This window comes from Eucyclogobius newberryi, unplaced genomic scaffold (genome assembly GCF_026437365.1).
Source record: "Eucyclogobius newberryi isolate DKJ021-1_F unplaced genomic scaffold, fEucNew1.0.hap1 SCAF_22, whole genome shotgun sequence".
Taxonomy (NCBI): domain Eukaryota; kingdom Metazoa; phylum Chordata; class Actinopteri; order Gobiiformes; family Gobiidae; genus Eucyclogobius; species Eucyclogobius newberryi.
The window spans coordinates 965,042-984,341 of NW_027315857.1; the positions used below are offsets into that span (position 1 = coordinate 965,042).

At 45.1% G+C, this 19,300-nt stretch overlaps 1 protein-coding gene across 1 annotated transcript in view; it reads right to left on the reverse strand.

Moving 5' to 3' along the window:
- The window catches only part of fgf11a (fibroblast growth factor 11a), a 240,847-nt gene that overhangs the window by 64,063 nt on the left and 157,484 nt on the right, over positions 1 to 19,300 (reverse strand). Inside the window, exon 3 of the mRNA XM_072459413.1 lies at positions 2,467 to 2,570. Coding sequence (XP_072315514.1) covers positions 2,467 to 2,570 — 104 coding nt within the window. The remainder of the gene's footprint in view (positions 1 to 2,466; positions 2,571 to 19,300) is intronic.

Sequence of the window (19,300 nt, forward strand, 5' to 3'; positions counted from 1 at the left end):
GTGCAGCAGTCTTGTGCAGGTGCAGTAGTCTTGTGCAGGTGCAGTAGTCTTGTGCAGGTGCAGTAGTCTTGTGCAGGTGCAGCAGTCTTGTGCATGTGCAGCAGTCTTGTGCAGGTGCAGTAGTCTTGTGCAGGTGCAGCAGTCTTGTGCAGGTGCAGTAGTCTTGTGCAGGTGCAGTAGTCTTGTGCAGGTGCAGGTCAAACTTGGCTCAGCGAGCCGTCCCAACTCAAGTCTGACGTCTGGAACCATTTCGGATTTAAAACAGCCAAGGACAAAGAGCCGGATAAAACCAAAGTGGAAACCACATGACCAGTATCACACTAACGCTAACGCTAACGCTAACGTTAGCTTCCGACAACAAGTTGTCCGGAGCAAAACTAAATGAAACAGGGAATCACTAACATGACCAGTCGATTCTCCGCGGGTCATAAAGATAACAGAAGCCATCGCAACTTTTGTCTGCAAAGATATACGCCCGTACTTGTTCATGCGCTTGATCCACACTACGTTATGGTGCAACGTAAACATCTGACAGAAAGCTATCTCCATGATGTACACGTGTGTGAAAGACGCCATCCTAACGACAATGCAGTATCTGCAGAGAGAGTCTGTATAACATGTGACACCTGGACATCACGGTCAGTCGTACCTGACAGTGACCTGACAGTGACCTGACAGTGACCTGACGAGCCACACCGCCAATAATGTGGCTAATATGTTGACGGGGGCCATACAGGAGCGGGGGGGCCATACAGGAGCGGGGGGGCGATACAGGAGTGGGGGGGTCATACAGGAGTGGGGGGCCATACAGGAGTGGGGGGTCATACAGGAGCGGGGGGGCCATACAGGAGTGGGGGGCCATACAGGAGTGGGGGGCCATACAGGAGTGGGGGGTCATACAGGAGCGGGGGGGCCATACAGGAGTGGGGGGCCATACAGGAGTGGGGGGCCATACAGGAGTGGGGGGTCATACAGGAGCGGGGGGGTCATACAGGAGTGGGGGGCCATACAGGAGTGGGGGGCCATACAGGAGTGGGGGGTCATACAGGAGCGGGGGGGCCATAGAGGAGTGGGGGGGTCATACAGGAGCGGGGGGGCCATACAGGAGTGGGGGGCCATACAGGAGTGGGGGGTCATACAGGAGCGGGGGGGCATACAGGAGTGGGGGGGTCATACAGGAGCGGGGGGCCATACAGGAGTGGGGGGCCATACAGGAGTGGGGGGCCATACAGGAGCGGGGGGGCATACAGGAGTGGGGGGGTCATACAGGAGCGGGGGGCCATACAGGAGTGGGGGGCCATACAGGAGTGGGGGGCCATACAGGAGTGGGGTGTGACCAGCAAAGAGCCAGCAGTCGTAAGGACAACGCTGCAGTCAGTGGCTGGTGCAGTGGAGATGCCGCAGCTGATGCAGGTCACACTGAACTGAGCCTCACAAACAGCTCTAAAAATGCCTTTATATTTCAAAATTGCACTTTTGAGACAGTTTTGTTACAGCTGAAGTTTAAACTGTCCAATTTACAAGTTTGCACTTAAAACCTGTTTATGGTGAAAAGAAAAAATAAAGTACATTTGTATATTGTAACACAGTTGAGCCATTTTCATTATTTAAGAGCAGATTCAATTGAATCGAATCGTGATTAATCGGTTCAGGACGATATGAATCGAAATCGAATCGATTTAGGAAATTGGCCATGATCCCCAGCCCTAGTGTGGACACAGTCATGTTCATACTTTATTACACTCTGACCTGTGTTTTTACCTGATCCGTCCAGGTTTGCTCTTGTTTTGAATATTTTCCTCACAGAGCATCATCACAGAGGTGTGTTTTCTTGTTGTTAGCTCCACATTAGCTTCACTTTTAGCTCTAACGTCCACAAAATTGTCTCCTTTCTTTCTTCCACGTGTTTCCCAAAACCACACGTCTCTGTCCTCGCTTAGACCTGTGCTCAGGTCTGTGTGTGACGTGAGTTGGCACTTCTCAGCTCTCAGCACTTACACCAGCAGCACACACAGCAGCACAGAGCAGCGCGGGGGAGAGGCAGCCGCTGTCGGCCGCTGCAAAGGATTGTGGGACATGTAGTTCGAGAGATGAAAATGCTACATATCTATCGGAAATTATTGAATATAAATTAAAAATGTTCGGTCCACATCTGGCCCGCGGGCCTTGAGTTTGACACATGTGCATTAGATCATCAGTCCATTTGAAGATGTTTCACTTTGACCACACATTTCTATGTGTTTGTCACATGATGTTTTTAATTCCCCACCAATGGTGCAGATGGTGTTGTTAAATGCTTGATACAATATATGTGATGGAATCGGTATTACACACAATGGGTCTGAGTGGAACATTTTCTTTGTGAATTTTTGGAAGGCCATAAATGCATGGAATCGCTTCCCCAGGATACTGTCTGTAATACAGAGGCCTGTCTATCACCTCCTTCTCAATCTTCTGTAAACTTACCGATGTGTAGAGGAAGCCCTCGCTGTTCATCGCCACGTACAGGCCTGTCTTGGTGCTCTGGATGGCCACTATCCTCAGCCCCACAGGAATCAAGTTGAACTGCACTGCAACACACAAAAACCACAAACAAAATATAATTGGACTTTGGACGGACTACAGTAACTCCTGCTCACAGCAGGTCCTAAAAGCTCCATAAAAAAGTTTCACCTGGTTCATAATGCAGCAGCAAGATTATTAACAGGAACTAAAAGAAGAGAGCACATTACGCCGGTGCTGGAGTCTCTTCACTGGCACCTGCCGAGTTTAGAATCAAATTTAAAATCCTACTCCTGACTTACAAAGCCATAAATGACATGGCCCCATCCTACCTCAAAGAAGCTATAGAACCATCTCATCCAAACAGAGCTCTTCACTCTCAAAATGCTGGCCTTCTGGTGTCTGGGTCTCTAAAAGCACAGTAGGAGGTAGAGCCTTCTAGTGGTCCCAAGAGTCTCTAAAAGCACAGTAGGAGGAAGAGCCTTCTGGTGGTCCCAAGAGTCTCTAAAAGCACAGTAGGAGGTAGAGCCTTCTGGTGGTCCCAAGAGTCTCTAAAAGCACAGTAGGAGGTAGAGCCTTCTGGTGGTCCCAAGAGTCTCTAAAAGCACAGTAGGAGGTAGAGCTCCTGTGTTATGTAATCAGCTCTGTCCATGTTAAAGAGGCGACACAGTTCATTCTCTTCATTTAAGTCCAGACTTAAAACGTTCCTCTTTGAAATGTCTTATGGTCAGGCCAGTTAGGAACAGAAATATAAAGCTACAGTTTCAGCTCCGCTGCCCTAGGAGCAACTATGGGAGAAGTATGGCAGCTTGAGCACTATCCTCTGCTTCTGACTACTTCGTCTATCAAACAATATTTAATTTCACTTGAAATCTGTTCATTGCCTTTTCTTCTTCTTCTGCCACTTCCTCTCTGGGAGTGGAACAGGCACATCGATGACCTGTGGACCCAGATGCTCCTCGAGTCCCTAGAAAAGCGGTCTCTACTCCACATGAAAGGTTCTTCATCTGACTGGAAGAACTGGTTCTACTCCTGAGTGGGTCCTGTCTACCGCATAAAAAAAAAGTCACAACATGAAATGTTTCTTGCTATTTAAAGTAAATATGAATTTTACATTTGAACTTTCAGGGTACTAAATGTTGGTCTAATGCTGTCCTCACAGAATCGAATGTATGACGTCACAGTGTCTGTGTACTCGTCCAAACTATCTGTGAAAACCTCCCAGTCTGTAGTGTCCAAACACGAGGAGGAGTGCCTCATTGGTCCACTTCTTAGAAGTCCTCACTACAGGTTTGGAGAGCTTCAGCCTCTGTCTGTACGTGGGGATCAGGTGAACCATGACGTGGTCTGACGAGCCCACAGCAGCGCGAGCTACGGTACGGAAGGCGTTACTCAGAGTTGTCTAACAGGGATCTAGCATGTTCGGTTCTTTAGTAGTTTATGGCAGAGCTCCTTTTTGTTAAAATTGCCCAGAATAATAAGCAGACTCCGGGAAGTCCTCCAGCTGGACTGACTCGCTGAGCCACATTTCCGTGAAGCACAGAATAGAGATGAAGAGAAGTCCATGTTTCGTTTCATCAGCAACGCCAGTTCATCCAGTTTGTTAGAAATTGAGTTCACGTTAGGAAGGAAAATCCCAGGTAAGATGTTGGTGCGTCGTGCTTCCGAAGACGCACTAGAGCCTCTGCTCGCTTTCCTCGTCTCCGGCGTCTTTCTCTTTTGGCCGAAATAATGACTAATTCTGAAGCAGATGCTAAAAAACTGGGACTAGATCCATAGGAGTTATTGATCTGATGAGCTCTTCACTGGTGTAAGAGTACGCTGGCACACAATTTACACACAACAACCAACAAAACAAAGAGCACCAAAACACCATCTTGGTATATAATCTTGACCACTCTGCCCCCCGAGTAATTATTTATGGCCATCATTATTGCCATTCTCTGATTAAAACTGCTGGATATCATAGATGCATCTATCCATCCCAGTGTTACCCACTTGAGGTAAGTGGTATTCTAACTAGTAAGAGCTGTCCCTGTCCTGGTCTCTGAGGTGCTGTGCTGGATCCTCTTAAATAATACCGAGCTGCCCTTCATGCTCTATCCGACCGCCACCCTATCATCCTCCCCCTGTTCTCATGGCCCTTTCCATCACCACCAGTGGAAAAGGGGAAGACATCTCCTAAATGCTCATGTATCCCAGCACACTAATCAGCATTTCTTCAATAAAGCTTTTCTAATGCTCATTTACTGTGTCTCTGCAGGTTGAAGCATTACTTAGATAAACTGAAACTAAAACTAAAACATTAAACATAATTTTGTAATTGAAATCTGAATAAGAGATTCTATGTCTCAATGGCACTTTCACTTGTATATAACGTTAAAAAAGATACATCTTGGTATTAAAGCCAAGAGCTGTAAGTGAGTTCAGACCTTTCTTGTTTTGGTCCAGGTGAGACACACACTATTCCCTCCAATGTATAAATTGATTAAAAAAGTGTTGATAAAAACAACTGCACTGTCAAGTTAGACCATTTTTTTCTAGTTCAGCCGTATAATTGCTGTTCATTGAACAGACATTTTAAACATTTGCCAAGAATTCCATCTGAATTTAACTGTATTTCAATTATCATTTGTATTACCATATCTTACCCACCCAACATCAAAACCAGTGCAAACAAACACACATATTCTATAGTTTAATGAAGCCCAAAACTCTCAAAAGTTGTCTGCACCCGAGCCAGAAGTGAACAGCTGGACGACACTGCTGTCTCCTTCGTCAGTGTCACCTCCTGCTGGTGGTAGGTCAGAGCCTGCTCCAGGTTGTGTGTGGTTTGTAATGTAATGGCGCTGACAGGAAGATGCAGGAGAAGCACAGAACCAGCTAGCGCCTCCGGGAGTGAAGATTTATGCTAGATTTATGAGCAACTTGTTTGGCTCATTCTCCCACTAATGACATTAGCTGTGTCCTAATTCAACTGCTGCATCCTTCCACGGACCAGGCCACCAGAGGCTGCTCCTCCGTGGACACAAAGGCAGTGTCAAAAATGGGACAGGTCTTGCCCATGGAGCCGCTCTGTTGCCCAGCAACCGAACATTTACTGAATCATGTGACAATGCAAAATTGATCCTCAATTCCAGTAGAACCCTACAGTGATTTATCAAAACTCTCATCAAACTATTGTTATATCTCACCATAAACCAAAAGTTAGAAGAGAAAAGGCCATAAAGTCATCAATGATTACAGACTTACTCCATCTTGGTCTGTTCCATCTCCCCATTTGTAACTGATACCGTAATGATAATCATCGTTTTTACTTTACTAATAGTACTTATAATTCATTGTTTTTTGTTGCACCACATCACCAAAGCAAATTCCTAGTTTATGAACTAATTCACTGACAATGGATGAAACTTGATTCAGATCTGATTATTCTTTTGAACCGGGGGTCTCGCGGCGCTCCTGTAGTCTGCTGCGGGACTAATTAGACTAATTTCTCAGTGAATATGTGACTCGCCGCGGTAAAACCAGCAACAAGTCGGCGCAGACGGAACAGAGAAAAACAGTTTTAGCTTTTTTCCCCCAGAATGTGCAAGTTGAAGTTGTGAAGGAGCCTCTCCGTGTTTCAGATAACAGTATTCGCTACCTTAAAAGTACATTTAAGGGTTTTATTTGCTTTGGTTGTGTAGCATTGAAGATGGAGTACGGAGTACATCCACCAAAAAAGACGAAAAGAAGAAAGATCCATGAAAAGAAAGTGCCTGGCGTAAGATCCCTGCAGACATGCTACAATCATATGCACTTAGAAAACTAGCTCAGTAGGTGTTCTTTGTTCCTGTGTTAGCCGCGGGCTAAGTTGGAAGCTAGGCTAGGCTAGGGCCATGTTCTCGGCCTCTCTGCGGCTTATTTTTTGGCGTTGTTCTGTATTTCTTGACCCGTGGGTGGTGTGGGTCGTGCGGGGTGTGTTTTATGGAGGTTTAGCGTTAGTTTTTGTGATTTTATTGTCACTTTTGCCAGGTTTTCGTGGCCAACCTGGATTTTGCCTCCGGGTTAGCTCCGGAGGCTCCAGGTTAGCTCCGGGCCCAGAAGCTAACAGCTTGCTGCTGAATAGCTGAATCAAAAGTACATTTAAAATAAAAGGGTGGGCAAATTAAAAAATAAAAGTGATAACTATAATGATGTAGATAATGTAGAGGTGGAAGTAGGGCCAAAATTCTAAGAATCCAAGAAAATGATTTAGATGTCGTTCTGAATGCACCAAAAACAGTCAGTGTGACAGTGTGAGGAGGGGAGGGGCTTATCTTAATGAGATGCAAATGAGCACATTGTCCTCCATGTGACACAGGTCAGGAATGTTTGAGCCCCGTTTTCTCAGTAAAAGTTTTTCAGAGGTGAAACATTCAAATGACCACAACTTATTCAAATATGATCAGATCTACATGAGTGAGACATCATTGTAGAGCTTTGAAACTACACTTTCTGAATCAGAATACAAACTCAAAATGATATAATAATAATAAAAGACACAGCATTTTGAAGTCACTACTGTCTTCTCTGTCACTTCTGTCCCCTATGTCCTTACTGTCCCCTCTGTCCTTGATGACTCTGTGTGAGTTGATTGACCTGTGTCTGTGTCTTCACATCTGGTTCATTTGCTCCTGAGCTCGTACTTATCGAGTGTGGGTTCCTTGTAAGATGAGATATTTACTCAGAAATATGTTCCATGGTCGTGATCCACAGTTTGTCTTTTGACCCGTGGGTCAGGTTGGGCCAAGAGTTTAATTTCACTGCAGCAAGTTCTAAACTGCAGATACCGCATATCGCGTGCCTTTGTATTCTGTCGTGTCTAGATTCACTTCCTCATTAGACTCATTTCTCTGTGAATATGAGTCTGATTGAAATGAAACACAACGTTTTGAAGCTTAAAATATAGAAAACACAATGTGTTTACTGACGTCTTCTTCTACAGTTTGTCAAACTCTTCCTCTAAGAGTGCCCTGTTGCCATTGGCCAGTATAATGTATATATTAGACGCACTGTAGTAATGAGCGCGGGGTTCAAAGCGTGGGAAAAAAGTATTGGCTTAAAGTCTGAAAAGTACGGTACACACAGTTACAACACATAACGTTAACATTAAAATAACTCAGGTTTATAAAAACATTTGCACATTATTGATGAAGCCTCTAATGCTTTCAACTCGGTTATAAAAGCATTTATGGACAGGAACATTCCAGACTATCACCCACATTTTCCAGGCAAAAGGAGCTGAGAAAACGGTCGAACACAGAGCAACAACTGATCATTTGATCGTAAGGAATACAAGTCCAAACTTTCCTGTGTATTAAAAGTACAATTGAACTATAGGGACCTTCAGATAACCTCTGAATGTTGTCATGGTGACAGGTATGCATGGAGAAAGGTTATACCATGGTACTGGAGATTTATCACAAACTCTTCACACTTTGAATGTTGGGAAAAAGCTTTTTCCATTTAATGACTGCATTTGGAAATGAACTCACAGAGCAATTTTCTCTGCAAAACCAGCCCCCCAGGGATCTGTGAGAGAGGGAGAGAGAAGACAAACTTAGTTCCATCAGAGGAAGTCCATGAGATAGGATCTTCGGAGATGAGGCTCATCTCTGGCCTAGCGATTCCAGAGACACGCCCGCAGAAGCTAACTTTTCTCTCCCATAAATAAGAATTCTTTGCCCGTTTTTAGACGTGATTAAAACTGCATCATGCAAACTCAAGCAAAGAACAGTCTCCTCAGACCAGCCTCACCTGTCAATCAGTGCAACTGCCCTTTTCATCTGAGGAACGCCTCAGAACGGCACTACATCAACAGATATCTGCATCGTCACCATCACTAAATGGTTGGAACATAAAGGACAATGAACTTTCCATAAACTGGTAGTCCAGCCCCAAGAGATGTTCTGAAAGTCATAAACTGCCAGTGTCGCACAAACAAATGCGAGTGAAATGGGTGTTCTTGTAGGTCTTCTCAACTTGTCTGCACTGACCTTTGTCAATGTAAGAACTGTTCTAACGAACCTCAGGATAATGATGCAGCTGTCATAGTGAAACTGATGACTGTAAACACAGAATTGCTCTAAACTGAATGTTGACCTCAGACCTGTGTGTAATCTTATGCCAGCCATTATATTTCATTATTAAAAGTTGTATATCTTTGATTCATTATTAGTTTTTCATTTGTATTGTTGGTTCAGGTGTGCTGAAAATTATCAAAATCTAAAATCTTTTCTAAATGACAGATTTTTCACTTCTTACACTTACTGGTGTAATCTTAATATTAATCCGATCAGTCTGAGGTTTTATCCAAACTTCACTTGCCCCTTGATGCCTGCATCTGGAGTTTTAATGCCAGTGAAAATGCCTCAAGTGCCAAAATGGCATAATTATCGCTATTTATTGAACTTCAACGGGCTATTTCTCAAAAACTGCAGGGATTTGGTTTGTGGAACTTTTTTCCATGTTACCTCAAGTATTTAGCTTTAAGAAAACACCAAAAGAAAGTATTCCCCATAATGTTGCTACAGAATCGAATTTCTAGCCATTTTTCTGTCTTCGCCAAAAGTCCTATTCTGGACCCAGAGCCAGGCCCTAAGACGGAGACACATTCCACCATTCAAATGTCCCAAAGCCCTCCTCAGTGAACCGGGCCATGCAGCCAGGGCCAGTCCAAACATGGCTTCAGTCTAAAGCATTTTGAATGAATTCAACAAACAAATTTACAGTAATATTGATCATTCTAAATCATTAATAATGTTAAACAAAAACAACATTGTAACAGCTCAAAAGACGTCACGTTCTCATATTACAATACTGCAACCCCCAGGATGCACTGCAGGGGTCAGAACCAAGGCCTCCTAAGCCCACGCTCCACAAACGCTGAAATATCATGTTTACCTTCAGATTCATCGAGGCAAGTCTCAAAATCTGTCAACTCTTGTATTACCTCCAGAGCAGTGTGCTGACAGAAACAAAAATGTGCTGCACAAACAAGCTTGAAATCCCCCATAATACTGGATCAATCTGTGTCGTGGAGCTGAGGAGGGGGGATCAGGGGGAAGTGTGCCATGCTGGGGATACTCGCTGACCAGGGGGATCAGGGGGAAGTGTGCCATGCTGGGGATACTCGCTGACCAGGGGGGATCAGGGGGAAGTGTGCCATGCTGGGGATACTCGCTGACCAGGGGGTGATATAGGATACTCGCTGACCAGGGGGTGGGGGGGAAGTGGAGGGGAAGTAATGATGGGAAGTGAAGCAAACAAGAGCCAGCACAAAGAATTTGCTGAATGTCCTTCCCCAGTCATGTACAAAATATAAAATGTATCAACAAGCAAACCTGGCTAAGATTGAGATGAGAAGCTTCTGAAAAGAGAGATTACTTCATCTGGAAAAGTCTCTTGCAAAGATGCGTCAGGATATTCAAAACAATGTTTCTCCTTCATTGGTTGCCATAACAGCCAAAAAGCCCACAAACCAAACTTTTATCAAATCCACTTGTCTGTCACCATGACAACTTATGGCTTTGATCCAGACACAAGCGTTCACTGTCGTCCTACTGCCGACATCGGCCTTTTCACCCACATAATGTGACCCCAAGAAACCAGGAGGAAGATGAATCAAACCCTCACTCAAAGGGCCTCACAGACTGGTGTCGAGTGCTTTCCTCACTCAAAGGGCCTCACAGACTGGTGTCGAGTGCTTTCCTCACTCAAAGGGCCTCACAGACTGGTGTCGAGTGCTTTCCTCACTCAAAGGGCCTCACAGACTGGTGTCGAGTGCTTTCCTCACTCAAAGGGCCTCACAGACTGGTGTCGAGTGCTTTCCTCACTCAAAGGGCCTCACAGACTGGTGTCGAGTGCTTTTTTGCAGTGAACTCAGGGACCCGCCTCCCGCCACGCTTTCCCCGCCTGCCGCAACGCTTTCCCCGCCTCCCGCCACGCTTTCCCCGCCTCCCGCCACGCTTTCCCCGCCTGCCGCAACGCTTTCCCCGCCTCCCGCCGCGCTTTCCCCGCCTGCCGCCACGCTTTCCCCGCCTCCCGCCACGCTTTCCCTGCTCACCGTGCTGCCTGGAATACTTTTCGTCCGCGACTTTGGTATTTACTTGGCGCCTTGGCGACGCTCTGCGTCTGTGGATTCTAGCGGCGGTGAAAGGTCTGGATGTGGACTCCATCATCCACAGGAGTGAGCAGCAGCAGCAGCAGCAGGAGCAGCAGCAGCAGCAGCAGCAGCAGCAGCAGCAGCTGCACGGCCACTTAGGAAAAGTCACATCATTTCATGGGAAATATTCCAGTTTAACACACACTATTCAGAAAGTCTGTCGATGTCCAGTCGCCGTCTCATTCTCGTCTCCTCATCATTATTCTCGTCTCCTCATCATCATTCTCATCTCCTCATCATCATTCTCGTCTCCTCATCATCGTTCTCGTCTCCTCCTCATCATTCTCGTCTCCTCATCATCATTCTCGTCTCCTCATCATCGTTCTCGTCTCCTCCTCATCATTCTCGTCTCCTCACCATCATTCTCGTCTCCTCATCATCGTTCTCGTCTCCTTCTCATCATTCTCGTCTCCTCATCATCATTCTCGTCTCATCATCATCATTCTCGTCTCCTCATCATCATTCTCGTCTCCTCATCATCTTTCTCGTCTCCTCCTCATCATTCTCGTCTCCTCATCATCATTCTCGTCTCCTCATCATCGTTCTCGTCTCCTCCTCATCATTCTCGTCTCCTCATCATCATTCTCGTCTCATCATCATCATTCTCGTCTCCTCCTCATCATTCTCGTCTCATCATCATTCTTGTCTCCTCATCATCATTCTCGTCGTCTCATCATCATTCTCGTCTCCTCATCATCATTCTCGTCTCATCATCATTCTCATCTCCTCATCATCATTCTCGTCTCCTCATCATCGTTCTCGTCTCCTCATCATCGTTCTCGTCTCATCATCATTCTCGTCTCCTCATCATCATTCTCATCTCCTCATCATCATTCTCGTCTCCTCATCATTCTCGTCTCATCCTCATCATTCTCGTCTCCTCATCATCATTCTCGTCTCCTCATCATCATTCACGTCTCCTCATCTCATTCTCGTCTCCTCATCATCATTCTCGTCTCCTCATCATCGTTCTCGTCTCATCATCATTCTCGTCTCCTCATCATCATTCTCATCTCCTCATCATCATTCTCGTCTCCTCATCATCGTTCTCGTCTCCTTCTCATCGTTCTCGTCTCCTCATCATCATTCTCGTCTCATCATCATTCTCGTCTCCTCATCATCATTCTCGTCTCCTCATCATCATTCTCGTCGTCTCATCATCATTCTCGTCTCCTCATCACCATTCTCGTCTCCTCATCATCATTCTCGTCTCATCATCATTCTTGTCTCCTCATCATCATTCTCGTCTCCTCATCATCATTCTCGTCTCATCATCATTCTCGTCTCCTCATCATCATTCTCGTCTCCTAATCATCATTGTCGTCTCCTCATCATCATTCTCGTCTCCTCATCATTATTCTCGCCTCCTCATCATCATACTCGTCTCATCATCATTCTCGTCTCCTCAACATCATTCTCGTCTCCTCATCTCATTCTCGTCTCCTCATCATTATTCTCGTCTCCTCATCATCATTCTCATCTCCTCATCATCATTCTCGTCTCCTCATCATCGTTCTCGTCTCCTCCTCATCATTCTCGTCTCCTCATCATCGTTCTCGTCTCATCATCATTCTCGTCTCCTCATCATCATTCTCATCACCTCATCATCATTCTCGTCTCCTCATCATCGTTCTCGTCTCCTCATCATCATTCTCGTCTCATCATAATTCTCGTCTCCTCATCATCATTCTCGTCTCATCATCATCATTCTCGTCTCCTCATCTCATTCTCGTCTCCTCATCATCATTCTCGTCTCCTCATCATCGTTCTCGTCTCATCATCATTCTCGTCTCCTCATCATCATTCTCATCTCCTCATCATCATTCTCGTCTCCTCATCATCGTTCTCGTAGACTGCCACACACACACACAGTGATTGTGGACAACTGCTCATACCCCATACTGCCCCCTACTGTACATTCTGTATTTATTAACTGATTCACTTTACATACTCTGCACTTTTAACTGCTGTTTTGCACTTCTGGTTGAAGCTAACTGCATTTCGTTGTCTTAGTACCTGTACTCTGTGCAATGACAATAAAGTTGAATCCAATCCAATCCAATCGTCTCCTCCTCATCGTTCTCGTCTCCTCATCATCATTCTCGTCTCATCATCATTCTCGTCTCCTCATCATCATTCTCGTCTCCTCATCATCATTCTCGTCTCATCATCATTCTCGTCTCCTCATCGTCATTCTCGTCTCCTCATCATCATTCTCGTCTCCTCATCATCATTCTCGTCTCATCATCATTCTCGTCTCCTCATCGTCATTCTCGTCTCCTCATCATCATTCTCGTCTCCACATCATCATTCTCGTCTCCTCATCATCATTCTCGTCTCCTCATCATTATTCTCGCCTCCTCATCATCATACTCGTCTCATCATCATTCTCGTCTCCTCATCATCATTCTCGTCTCCTCATCTCATTATCGTCTCCTCATCATTATTCTCGTCTCCTCATCATCATTCTCATCTCATCATCATTCTCGTCTCCTCATCATCGTTCTCGTCTCCTCCTCATCATTCTCGTCTCCTCATCATTCTCGTCTCCTCATCATCATTCTCGTCTCATCATCATCATTCTCATCTCCTCATCATCATTCTCGTCTCCTCATCATCTTTCTCGTCTCCTCATCATCGTTCTCGTCTCATCATCATTCTCGTCTCCTCATCATCATTCTCATCTCCTCATCATCATTCTCGTCTCCTCATCATCGTTCTCGTCTCCTCCTCATCATTCTCGTCTCCTCATCATCATTCTTGTCTCCTCATCATCATTCTCGTCTCATCATCATTCTCGTCGTCTCATCATCATTCTCGTCTCCTCATCATCATTCTCGTCTCATCATCATTCTCATCTCCTCATCATCATTCTCGTCTCCTCATCATCGTTCTCGTCTCATCATCATCGTTCTCGTCTCCTCATCATCATTCTCGTCTCCTCATCATCATTCTCGTCTCCTTATCATCTTTCTCGTCTCCTCATCATCATTCTCGTCTCATCATCATTCTCGTCTCCTCATCGTCATTCTCGTCTCCTCATCATCATTCTCGTCTCCTCATCATCATTCTCGTCTCATCATCATTCTCGTCTCCTCATCGTCATTCTCGTCTCCTCATCATCATTCTCGTCTCCACATCATCATTCTCGTCTCCTCATCATCATTCTCGTCTCCTCATCATTATTCTCGCCTCCTCATCATCATACTCGTCTCATCATCATTCTCGTCTCCTCATCATCATTCTCGTCTCCTCATCTCATTATCGTCTCCTCATCATTATTCTCGTCTCCTCATCATCATTCTCATCTCATCATCATTCTCGTCTCCTCATCATCGTTCTCGTCTCCTCCTCATCATTCTCGTCTCCTCATCATTCTCGTCTCCTCATCATCATTCTCGTCTCATCATCATCATTCTCATCTCCTCATCATCATTCTCGTCTCCTCATCATCTTTCTCGTCTCCTCATCATCGTTCTCGTCTCATCATCATTCTCGTCTCCTCATCATCATTCTCATCTCCTCATCATCATTCTCGTCTCCTCATCATCGTTCTCGTCTCCTCCTCATCATTCTCGTCTCCTCATCATCATTCTTGTCTCCTCATCATCATTCTCGTCTCATCATCATTCTCGTCGTCTCATCATCATTCTCGTCTCCTCATCATCATTCTCGTCTCATCATCATTCTCATCTCCTCATCATCATTCTCGTCTCCTCATCATCGTTCTCGTCTCATCATCATCGTTCTCGTCTCCTCATCATCATTCTCGTCTCCTCATCATCATTCTCGTCTCCTTATCATCTTTCTCGTCTCCTCATCATCGTTCTCGTCTCATCATAATTCTCGTCTCCTCATCATCATTCTCATCTCCTCATCATCATTCTCGTCTCCTCATCATCATTCTCGTCTCATCATCATTCTCGTCTCCTCATCATCATTCTCGTCTCCTCATCATCATTCTCGTCTCCTCATCATCGTTCTCGTCTCCTCATCATCGTTCTCGTCTCATCATCATTCTCGTCTCCTCATCATCATTCTCATCTCCTCATCATCATTCTCATCTTCTCATCATCGTTCTCGTCTCATCCTCATCGTTCTCGTCTCCTCATCATCATTCTCGTCTCATCATCATTCTCGTCTCCTCATCATCATTCTCGTCTCCTCATCATCATTCTCGTCGTCTCATCATCATTCTTGTCTCCTCATCATCATTCTCGTCTCCTCATCATCATTCTCGTCTCCTCATCATCATTCTCGTCTCATCATCATTCTCGTCTCCTCATCATCATTCTCGTCTCCTCATCATCGTTCTCGTCTCCTCATCATCATTCTCGTCTCCTCATCATCATTCTCGTCTCCTCATCATTATTCTCGCCTCCTCATCATCATACTCGTCTCATCATCATTCTCGTCTCCTCATCATCATTCTCGTCTCCTCATCTCATTCTCGTCTCCTCATCATCATTTTCGTCTCCTCATCTCATTCTCATCTCCTCATCATCATTCTCGTCTCCTCATCATCATTCTCGTCTCCTCATCATCATTCTCGTCTCCTCATCATCATTCTCGTCTCATCATCATTCTCGTCTCCTCATCATTCTCGTCTCCTCATCATCATTCTCGTCCCCTCATCTCATTATCGTCTCCTCATCATCATTCTCGTCTCCTCATCATCATTCTCGTCTCATCATCATTCTCGTCTCCTCATCATCATTCTCGTCCCCTCATCATCATTCTCGTCCCCTCATCATTATTCTCGTCTCCTCATCATCATACTCGTCTCATCATAATTCTCGTCTCCTCATCATAATTCTCGTCTCCTCATCATCATTCTCGTCTCCTCATCTCATTCTCGTCTCCTCATCATCATTCTCATCTCCTCATCATCATTCTCGTCTCCTCATCATCATTCCCGTCTCTTCATCATTATTCTCGTCTCCTCATCATCATTCTCGTCTCATCATCATTCTCGTCTCATCATCATTCTCGTCTCCTCATCTCATTCTCGTCTCCTCATCATCATTCTCGTCTCCTCATCATTATTCTCGTCTCCTCATCATCATTCTCATCTCCTCCTCATCATTCTCGTCTCCTCATCATCATTCTCGTCTCATCATCATTCTCGTCTCCTCATCATTCTCGTCTCCTCATCATCATTCTCGTCTCATCATCATTCTCGTCTCCTCATCATCATTCTCGTCTCCTCACCATCATTCTCGTCTCCTCATCATCATTCTCGTCTCCTCATCATCAGTCTCGTCTCCTCATCATTATTCTCGTCTCCTCATCATCGTTCTCGTCTCCTCCTCATCGTTCTCGTCTCCTCATCATCATTCTCGTCTCATCATCATTCTCGTCTCCTCATCATCATTCTCGTCTCCTCATCATCATTCTCGTCGTCTCATCATCATTCTCGTCTCCTCATCATCATTCTCGTCTCCTCATCATCATTCTGGTCTCATCATCATTCTTGTCTCCTCATCATCATTCTCGTCTCCTCATCATCATTCTCGTCTCCTCATCATCATTCTCGTCTCCTCATCATTATTCTCGCCTCCTCATCATCATACTCGTCTCATCATCATTCTCGTCTCCTCATCATCATTCTCGTCTCCTCATCTCATTCTCGTCTCCTCATCATCATTTTCGTCTCCTCATCTCATTCTCATCTCCTCATCATCATTCTCGTCTCCTCATCATCATTCTCGTCTCCTCATCATCATTCTCGTCTCATCATCATTCTCGTCTCCTCATCATTCTCGTCTCCTCATCATCATTCTCGTCCCCTCATCTCATTATCGTCTCCTCATCATCATTCTCGTCTCCTCATCATCATTCTCGTCTCATCATCATTCTCGTCTCCTCATCATCATTCTCGTCCCCTCATCATCATTCTCGTCCCCTCATCATTATTCTCGTCTCCTCATCATCATACTCGTCTCATCATAATTCTCGTCTCCTCATCATCATTCTCGTCTCCTCATCTCATTCTCGTCTCCTCATCATCATTCTCATCTCCTCATCATCATTCTCGTCTCCTCATCATCATTCCCGTCTCTTCATCATTATTCTCGTCTCCTCATCATCATTCTCGTCTCATCATCATTCTCGTCTCATCATCATTCTCGTCTCCTCATCTCATTCTCGTCTCCTCATCATCATTCTCGTCTCCTCATCATTATTCTCGTCTCCTCATCATCATTCTCATCTCCTCCTCATCATTCTCGTCTCCTCATCATCATTCTCGTCTCATCATCATTCTCGTCTCCTCATCATTCTCGTCTCCTCATCATCATTCTCGTCTCATCATCATTCTCGTCTCCTCATCATCATTCTCGTCTCCTCACCATCATTCTCGTCTCCTCATCATCATTCTCGTCTCCTCATCATCAGTCTCGTCTCCTCATCATTATTCTCGTCTCCTCATCATCGTTCTCGTCTCCTCCTCATCGTTCTCGTCTCCTCATCATCATTCTCGTCTCATCATCATTCTCGTCTCCTCATCATCATTCTCGTCTCCTCATCATCATTCTCGTCGTCTCATCATCATTCTCGTCTCCTCATCATCATTCTCGTCTCCTCATCATCATTCTGGTCTCATCATCATTCTTGTCTCCTCATCATCATTCTCGTCTCCTCATCATCATTCTCGTCTCCTCATCATCATTCTCGTCTCCTCATCATCATTCTCGTCTCCTCATCATCATTCTCGTCTCCTCATCATCATTCTCGTCTCCTCATCATCATTCTCGTCTCCTCATCATTATTCTCGCCTCCTCATCATCATACCCGTCTCATCATCATTCTCGTCTCCTCATCATCATTCTCGTCTCCTCATCTCATTCTCGTCTCCTCATCATCATTTTCGTCTCCTCATCTCATTCTCATCTCCTCATCATCATTCTCGTCTCCTCATCATCATTCTCGTCTCCACATCATCATTCTCGTCTCATCATCATTCTCGTCTCATCATCATTCTCGTCTCATCATCATTCTCGTCTCCTCCTCATCATTCTCGTCTCCTCATCATCATTCTCGTCTCCTCATCTCATTATCGTCTCCTCATCATCATTCTCGTCTCCTCATCATCATTCTCGTCTCATCATCATTCTCGTCTCCTCATCATCATTCTCGTCCCCTCATCATCAGTCTCGTCCCCTCATCATTATTCTCGTCTCCTCATCATCGTTCTCGTCTCATCATCATTCTCGTCTCCTCATCATCATCCTCATCACCTCATCATCATTCTCGTCTCCTCATCATCGTTCTCGTCTCATCCTCATCATTCTCGTCTCCTCATCATCATTCTCGTCTCATCATAATTCTCGTCTCCTCATCATCATTCTCGTCTCATCATCATCATTCTCGTCTCCTCATCTCATTCTCGTCTCCTCATCATCATTCTCGTCTCCTCATCATCGTTCTCGTCTCATCATCATTCTCGTCTCCTCATCATCATTCTCATCTCCTCATCATCATTCTCGTCTCCTCATCATCGTTCTCGTAGACTGCCACACACACACACAGTGATTGTGGACAACTGCTCATACCCCATACTGCCCCCTACTGTACATTCTGTATTTATTAACTGATTCAATTTACATACTCTGCACTTTTAACTGCTGTTTTGCACTTCTGGTTGAAGCTAACTGCATTTCGTTGTCTTAGTACCTGTACTCTGTGCAATGACAATAAAGTTGAATCCAATCCAATCCAATCGTCTCCTCCTCAGCGTTCTCGTCTCCTCATCATCATTCTCGTCTCATCATCATTCTCGTCTCCTCATCATCATTCTCGTCTCCTCATCATCATTCTCGTCTCCTCATCATCATTCTCGTCTCCTCATCATCATTCTCGTCTCATCATCATTCTTGTCTCCTCATCATCATTCTCGTCTCCTCATCATCATTCTCGTCTCATCGTCATTCTCGTCTCCTCATCGTCATTCTCGTCTCCTCATCATCATTCCCGTCTCCTCATCATCATTCTCGTCTCCTCATCATCATTCTCGTCTCCTCATCAATATTCTCGCCTCCTCATCATCATACTCGTCTCATCATCATTCTCGTCTCCTCATCATCATTCTCGTCTCCTCATCTCATTCTCGTCTCCTCATCATTATTCTCGTCTCCTCATCATCATTCTCATCTCATCATCATTCTCGTCTCCTCATCATCGTTCTCGTCTCCTCCTCATCATTCTCGTCTCCTCATCATTCTCGTCTCCTCATCATCGTTCTCCTCTCCTCCTCATCATTCTCGTCTCCTCATCATCATTCTCGTGTCATCATCATCATTCATCATCATTCTCATCTCCTCATCATCATTCTTGTCTCCTCATCATCTTTCTCGTCTCCTCATCATCGTTCTCGTCTCATCATCATTCTCGTCTCCTCATCATCATTCTCATCTCCTCATCATCATTCTCGTCTCCTCATCATCGTTCTCGTCTCCTCCTCATCATTCTCGTCTCCTCATCATCATTCTTGTCTCCTCATCATCATTCTCGTCTCATCATCATTCTCGTCGTCTCATCATCATTCTCGTCTCCTCATCATCATTCTCGTCTCATCATCATTCTCATCTCCTCATCATCATTCTCGTCTCC